Source organism: Falco cherrug, chromosome 9 (genome assembly GCF_023634085.1).
Source record: "Falco cherrug isolate bFalChe1 chromosome 9, bFalChe1.pri, whole genome shotgun sequence".
Lineage (NCBI taxonomy): Eukaryota > Metazoa > Chordata > Aves > Falconiformes > Falconidae > Falco > Falco cherrug.
This window is the reverse complement of record NC_073705.1, coordinates 34406299-34413952: the sequence shown is the minus strand read 5'-3', so window position 1 is coordinate 34413952 and position 7654 is coordinate 34406299. Positions and strand designations below refer to the sequence as shown.

The 7654-nt window shown below is 52.5% G+C and overlaps 1 protein-coding gene across 2 annotated transcripts in view; it reads right to left on the bottom strand.

The window, feature by feature from the left end:
- Nucleotides 1–459: 459 nt before the first annotated feature.
- LOC102054357 (lipase member M-like) overlaps nt 460–7654 on the bottom strand; it is a 52093-nt gene continuing 44898 nt past the window's right edge. For both annotated transcript variants that reach the window (XM_055720007.1, XM_005446280.4), the window contains exons 2-10: nt 4779–4898; nt 4316–4433; nt 3651–3849; nt 3426–3535; nt 2971–3107; nt 2122–2268; nt 1568–1639; nt 1080–1145; nt 460–902 (exon numbers count right to left, since the gene is read on the bottom strand). In XM_055720007.1, the coding sequence (XP_055575982.1) occupies nt 669–902; nt 1080–1145; nt 1568–1639; nt 2122–2268; nt 2971–3107; nt 3426–3535; nt 3651–3849; nt 4316–4433; nt 4779–4880 (1185 nt within the window). In that variant the 5' untranslated portion in view covers nt 4881–4898 and the 3' untranslated portion in view covers nt 460–668. The remainder of the gene's footprint in view (nt 903–1079; nt 1146–1567; nt 1640–2121; nt 2269–2970; nt 3108–3425; nt 3536–3650; nt 3850–4315; nt 4434–4778; nt 4899–7654) is intronic.

Genomic DNA, 7654 nt, shown 5'->3' with positions numbered 1-7654 from the left:
GTGGACCGCACGTTTCAACTCCCTAGAAAATACAGCTGGGTTTTCACCATAAGGCATGCCCCAGGAGGTGACATGGGACTCTGTTCTGGGTGGGTTCTCTTCCAGGAAAGACTTAGCCTGACGCCAAGGCCCAGGTGTTTCCCTTTCACCACCTCCCAGACATCGACTTCTCTGGTTTTATTCTACCAAGAGGAACGTTTCTCTCCTGCAGTCAGTGCTCACTCCCTCCAGCCTTTCCAGAGCTGCAGACAAGGTCACTTTCCACCCTTCCTTCACTTAAACCCACAACACAAAACACACACTCAATTTCTGGAGTAAAATTTTGTGCTTGCAATGCCCTAAGCCAGAAAAAGCAAAAAAAAAAAAGAGCCAAACAGGGCCTCCTGCACACCTCGCCCCAGCAATGGGCTGAAAACACAACCCCAGTGAGGCTCACCAAGCAAAGGGTTGGAGTTCGGCTGTGAGGCAAGAGTTTATTGCAATCTCTAGTCACAGAGGGCAGGCAGAAATTACACCATTATATTTAAGGCATTAAATCAGTGTGAAATAGGGTGATAGGAGATATTTTTGAGAAGAGCAGAGCAGCAGCTCTCACACAAAACCCATGTCCCCAGCCACGTGGGAACGGGTGGCTCCTACATCCCGGGCACATGCAGCACATGGACCATTCATGGATTTTGATCCATCAGAGTGACTATCTGCCTGTACATGCGCTGAGGGGCATCCTGACCCCAGTGGTGGTCAAAGTGGTTCCAGTCGGGGAAGTGCTCATGACGAATGAGGCTGGTGATACGTGGCAGCAAGCGCTGAGTCTCTGCAGGGGGATTCACCCAGTCCTCCCCACCACTCCACAGGACGGTCGGCACTGTCATGTCTTCTATCCTGTACAAAGGGGGGGAGGCCTGGCAGGGGGGAAATGCTCCAGTTATTCACAGGCTCTGACACCAGTAGCACTAATGGATAAGGCATGCTGCCCTGGCATCCCAGAAGACTCTGGCCATGCTGGCTGCTAGAGGAGGCTACCCCCATCCTGGTCCCAGCCTCCTCCTCTGCTGCTCCTTCCACAAGCGCTCATTTACCTGGTTGTACTTCTCCTGGTTCTTCTCCCCGTAGTCAAACTGCTTGAACTCCCCAGTTTTGGCAGTCTGGAAGGCAGAGGCAAAGTGTTGACTCTCTGTGGGTGACGCCCTGGATCAGCCCTACCTCAAGCAAGGGGCAGCAGCCGGGCCTACATGAACGCTCTCTGCCCAGCACAGCCCTAGTGTCTGAGCTCGTGCTTGCTGGTGCCTGTCCCATGGGCCAGAGTAAAATGGGAGTCCCAGAAACACCTACACGGGGTCCTTACCCAGGACAGAGGCAAGCAGCTGGGTGTCTCTGCCTTGGCCAGCCAGGAGCAGTAGCTACCAGCTGTGGCTTTTGAGACACCTTGGTGCTGCAACTTAAAAATCACTTTTATTGGCTTTGATTCTACCTCCTTACCTGTCTCCAGGGCGAATGAAGCAGCATTGTAAAATATCACGTTCACGGATTAAAAGAAAGAGCATTGTTATGAAATCAGAGTCTCTACCTGTCCCCAGTGGAGAAGAGTTTTTACTGATGTATAGTCTGGAAAATGAGCTAGGTATACATTCAATCGGCTCTGCAGGAAAAAGAAAGTGTTTTTTAAGTGAGTTACAAATGAAAATCTGTCTAGGAAAAAAAAAATCATTCTGTCTTATAACTGCAATATGAACATCATATGCTCCAACAGCTTTATTCTGTTCAGAGCTAGGAGTAGCTTTTAAAGGTCAAACCAGTTAACCACCACTTTAAAATAGAAATACAATTGGTCTAGTCAATTTTTCATTATTTTTTCCTGTAAACTTGTTGTAGGTCAGCAGAAGATGAGGCAGGAGTTTCCCTTCCTTTGCAGACAAGACCACAAGTGATTCTTTCCTACTGAAGCCTCCATTAGGTTTAACATCCCAACACCACTGACAGAAATCTCCAAATAACCACTGCCTTGGGCCGTGCCTTTTATATCTTATGGGGTTTTATAATCATTTTTGTATCTCATTAGCTATCTCCAGGTATCTAGGAAAACTGGAGGTGGCTATGACCTCAAGACCCTGATGTACCCACCACGTTCAAGTTTTTCCTGTTGTACCCGCCAATAAGGAAGATCTCATTTTCACAGACTTCAGCTGTCAGCAGGTTGCTGCACGTCTTGGCAAGAACGGCTCTCTCCTTCCTCCCCACCAGAGTCAGCTGCTTGGTTCCAAATATTGTCTGCAAGGGCGCAAGAAAACAGGTCACCGTGGGTCCTGCAACATGTGTCCCCTCTTCATGGGAACCGCCTGTCCCCAGCCAGTGCTGGCAGGCAGCTCCTCAATATAGTTGCTGACACATTTGGCTAGCCAGCTTTTCAAGGAGGTTGACCCATGGTCACACCCAACTCTCAGAGCAGCGTGAAAACATCAGTGATCAGTGTCCTTTCCATGCTGTGCCATCATCCCCATCATCCTGGTGCATCATCTCTAAGGTACCAGCTTCCAGACCTCAGCCCAGGATGGCCAGACTCATACCATTCATCTGCCATGGGTGTTGACAGATGCTGCTCAGGTGGAGCATGTCCAGGGAGAGTGCCAGCTCCCCTTCCAGCCCTTCTCCAGCCGCTGGAGCAAAGGGTGGAAGGGAGGCAAGTGCAGGGCTGCTCTCAGGCTACAGGTCTGGGGTGTGGTGAGGTCAATAAGCAAAAACATAAACAGTAATGGTAGAGGGTTATGGATATTTTAAACCCTGAAAGCTGGTGGCGCTCAACCAGGTGGAGAGGGACATCCCTGTTTGGGATCCTGGGATCACTCACCTCCCCACACGCATCTCCAGTGCCTGCGGCAGGTATGGGCTCAGTGCACAGCAGCAATGCTGGGGACGTGAGCTGCCAAAAGCTCCTGGGCTTTGATAGTAATAATACACAAACCCCTCACATACCTTCAGCACCGTGTCTGGTAAAAACGCTATCTTTAACACGGGGCCTTTGACATGATGAAAGGTGTAGAGAGGAGCCAGCGCAAAGAAGAGTTTGATTTTTTCAGCCAGGTGTGGCATGCTCGAAAATGCTATGAAACCTGAAAAGCAGCAAGAGATCACGATGGTAACCCCAACATGGAGAGCACTCATCCCAGACCTCCTGTCTGAGGCACAGGGCCTGGAGAAAATGAAGCTGCAGTTCTCCTAGAGGTAAGCACCACTCAGGATGGCTTGGCAAGGTGCAGCAATCCTCTCCCATTCAGAAGGACCAAGAAGGCAGGTGGGGAAAGTGGCCCTATGGACCAACACAGCCCCGTGCCCAGCAGCCTCCAGTATGGGACAGGCATCAATGCCCCTCTCCTGTGGCAAGCCGATGCCCTGCTCCCACCCATGGCCCACTCCTCCTCCTCACTCACCTAGAGAGTTGCCCTGAGCGTGGCCAATGTAGAACAGTTTCTCCTGCCTGGTTTGCCTTAGGATGAAGCCCACCATGGCAGGGAGATCATACACGGCCATCTCGTGGAAGCTGGGGAGCAAGAGGAGAAGTTGGAGGAGATGCCCATCTCCCAACCTCCCATGGACATCAGGTGGTTGGCACTGACAGCTCAGAATCCCAGCCCTGTCCTTGGTGGCCTCCTCACCTGAAATCCCAAAACTCTTCTTGGTCAACAGAAAGATTCAGGTGCCGGTGGGACCAGCTATTGCCCCGGCAGTTTCCGATCCAGACATCGTACCCCGCATCAGCTAGGATGAAGCCCAAGCTGCTGTTGGGGAGGTTGTCCACCCAGTCACCACCATCTAAACTGAACCCATGCACTATCAACACAGGTAACCTGGATCCTGTAAGAGGAGAAATCAGGTATTCAACACAAGAAAATCCCTTCCCATATGGAAATAAAATCTCTCTGTGCATCTCAGTATTATTTTCTGCAGGCACCACATTAAATATTCCCTTCTCCCATTATTTCCTTGCCTCTGCTGGTGCTTTTTTTGTTTGAAGGACTTTTTCCACCCCTGGCCCTGAGGTATCAGGGAATCTTGGACCAGAGCAAGGGGTTTGCTCCAGGGAAGGAGCCACTGGGGCTCTCTGGGTCATGCTGCCCCGTCCTGGATGCAGCAAAACACAATGCTGAACTCCTGCATCTCCAAGGACAGCTCAAGGGAGGTGGGCAAAAACTTTTCATCACTCTTCCAGCTGCCAAAACTGTGTCTGAAGGCACAAGCATCCACGCTGGCTTCCCCTTGTGCACTGCCCCATCTCTGAGCAGGGTCACGGCTGCTTTACCCTTGATGAAATGGAGCGCACCTGAGTGTCCAGCTCCCCCCTTGTCGTGGGGAATCCGGTTGAGGCTGAGGAAGTAGCCATCCTCTGTCAGCACATCGTACTCCTCACTGGGATACCCATGGAAACAGATCTTCTGGCTCTGCGGGGACAATGGTCCAAGGGGAGAGGGTGACCCATTGCTGTCCATCACCCTGTTGCCTGACCCAGTGACACCCCCTCCTGCCACCCATGCTCTCCAGTGTCATCCCTGCCTGCACACACCTCAAGAGAGAGCATGAGAGACCAACCTCCAGCTGAGATTATGAAGTGGCATCCATGCAAACATAGGAAACTCTTGATGTCCCAAGCCCCTGGCTGAGTCCAGGTGCAGATAACAGGGTAAGGGATGGGGAGAGCCCAGCTGGTCCCTCGGAGAGGACTTCAGGCACACCACCTGGGGAAGTCCCTGTCCCACGGGTGTTTGTTTGACCCCCCCAGCACTTACGATGTTCATGAACTGCTCGGGGTTGTCATAGCTCACTCCAGCGTGTGGGATGCCATCGCCCAGCCCCTGGCCCAGGCACAGGGCCGCCAGCAGCAGCCACATTTCGCCTCTCTGCAGCACCTGAGGAATAACGGGGCTGGTGTGAGAGGGATGGTGGGTGCACCAGACACACGAGCAAACACTGTGCAGCTCCGGCACTGCTGGCAGCACTGCCAAAGCCTGATGCTGCAACATACAGTGGGCATCTCCAGCCCATACCATGGGGCCCCATATGGGACCCTCTAAGCAGCACTGGGCACTCAAGCAACATCCTGCATCTCTGGCTGAAGCTAGCTGAGCAAGGGCACCCAGTGGCACACCCTGGAGTGTCAAAGCCCACTGGTGCTTGTTGCACAAGTGAGTCCTCTCTCCAGATGAGGGTGACTGCTCTGCAGGGATGTCACCAGCCTCTGAGAGCCCATTGTCCACCTGATAGCCCTGTGCAGGTGGAGGGCCACTGGCTTAAGTTTTTTACTTGTAGAGGTGTCCTAACATGTCAGTATTGTCTCCCACCAAAATCCACCTCCTAACACTTCCCAGTCTCCTGTGCACTTATGAACCCACCCCAAGTATCTCTTGCTAACCCTTCCCACCTGGCTTGTTCCAGCTGCAACTGGAGTGTGGGACAAGCAGCCCCCAGCCACCCCATTTCAGGGAAAGAAAGCATCCTTCCCCCAAGCAGGAGGCGTCATGTCAGAGCTCCATTCTGCAGGAGCTTCCCTGCTCCATCCCTGCCTTGGATAGTTTATAACTCACCACCACGTGCTCCTGGTGTGCCCTGCCACCCCCAGCACCCAACCCCAAGGGGATCCAGACTTCAGGACAGACCCAGAGAAGTCCACTTCCCTGGTGACCCTGTTGCAGGAGCTAGAAAAGACTTTGCCTCCCAGAGCAGGTGTCTGAGCGTATTTTCCCAACATCTTTCCAGCATGGAAAGGTCTTCCACGGCTGCTCAGGAAAACAGGAACACTTGTCCACTGTACAGCACCACACGAGCCACAGAGGAAAATCTTTATCACACATTAAACAAAGTGTCAATTCAAGTCTTGCTCTGTGTTCAAGTCCCGCACCAACATCTTGGTGCCTACATCTCCCTGTGGAGGTGAGGACGTCCTGGGATGAAATTTCTGTGATGGTCAAAGGAAGGAGAGGTCAGATTGCCCCATGATCCTGAAGACAACGTTCTAAACCCGATCTCCCCTACTGGCACTTGTCCTGTCCAGCTGTTGAACAACAGTGGCCACAACTGCAGGCTGGATCCATTGGTGCAAATCACCATTTTAAGGTGGTTTTAATCTGTAGCCCATCCAAACTGCATGTGGAAGGAAGGTAGGAAGGACAGCAGGAAGGAAGGAATTACAGTGGACACCTTCTCACCAGGCTGAACTGCACACAGGTGCAGGCAAGATATTGCAGGCCACGCCTGGGGACATCAGAGACAAACCAAATTACTGAAATAGCCACTTCAATAAGCAGTGTGGATTACAAGGGCCAAGAAGCCAAGCCTGCATAGGAATTAGAAGATGCCAGAGGTGCTCTTCCCATGCCAGATATAACAATATGCTTCACCGTGCTGTTTTGCTGTTGCAAAACCCACCCAGAGTTTTCATACCAATTGCATTTTCTTGGTGAGTGTGTCACTTAGGAAACAGCTTCTTTCCCTTGAGTCTACATCTTGGCTTTTAAGGCTTGGCTGCACAAAACCAGGGCTGGCCTGAGCTAGCACTGGGTACAGTTGTGCTCTGAGTAGGAAGTTGGACCAGAGGTCTGCAGAAGTCCCCTTCAGAAAGCCGTGTCTGGGCTGGACCCAGCCAGAGCAGCCTTTCCCCATTCCTTTGACAGAGAGTTCTCCATCTCTACCAGGCTCTGCCCCCACAGTCCATCTCCCCTACATCTGCAGCCAGCCCTGCACATCATCATATGCAACAGGACCTTCCGCTGCCCCATGACTGGCACCAGCCCACAGGCCTGTGGTTTCTGTTGGCTCGTGCCTGGCTCACAACCCTGCACACTTTGTGATGAGGGTTTGCTGCACCCAGCGCCCCTTTCCCAGCTCCTGAGCGGTGGCACTAAGATTTCCCATATGTCTTGGAGGTCACCACCATAGCTGAAGGCTCTCCTGCCCACACTAGTGTCATCCAGATGTTATGATGGCACACCATGGTAGCCATGACCTGTGACAAGCTGCACCACAAAGCCCACAGATGCCAGTGAGAGCACTGACAAGCATTCAGCCTCTTGCAGAAGCAACTCTTGGTATCCCAAGAGATTAAAGCCTTTGTGGGAAAGGAGGAAAGATTAGTCACTGCACATACCTGTGGCATTCAGCAAGCTCTAATAGGCTTCTGGGTTTTGATGTAAAAACACCATAGGAAGACATAAAGACCTGCCAAAATTACGGTCCCCACATCCTGCACCCAAGCCTTGGTGCCACACAAGTCATTGGAGTTGTGTCCATCCCCAGGTACCTGGTGTGGTCAGGAGCCAGCCTGCAGTGAAGAATTCCCTGCTCCTGCCCCAGCAGGGGAGGACTCAGAGAGGACTCAGAGGAGACGTCAGCTCACTGCCTCACAGGGGACCTGCCCGTGCTGCCCAGCAAACCTTGCCTCCACAGAGCTCTCCCACAGCAGGGCCATCTCCTCCAGCCCCCGACTGCCCATCCTCGGCTGGCGCAGCGGCATGCTTCCAGGCTTCAGAGCTTCAGCACCACCTGATGGCACCCCTGGGATCAGACCCTGGGTGCTTTGGACCACGCAACTCAGCTGTTGGTGCTCCTACCACTTGCCTCTGGCACCAAGGCAAAGTATGTACCAGAGCACATCAACAAACTTGAGAAG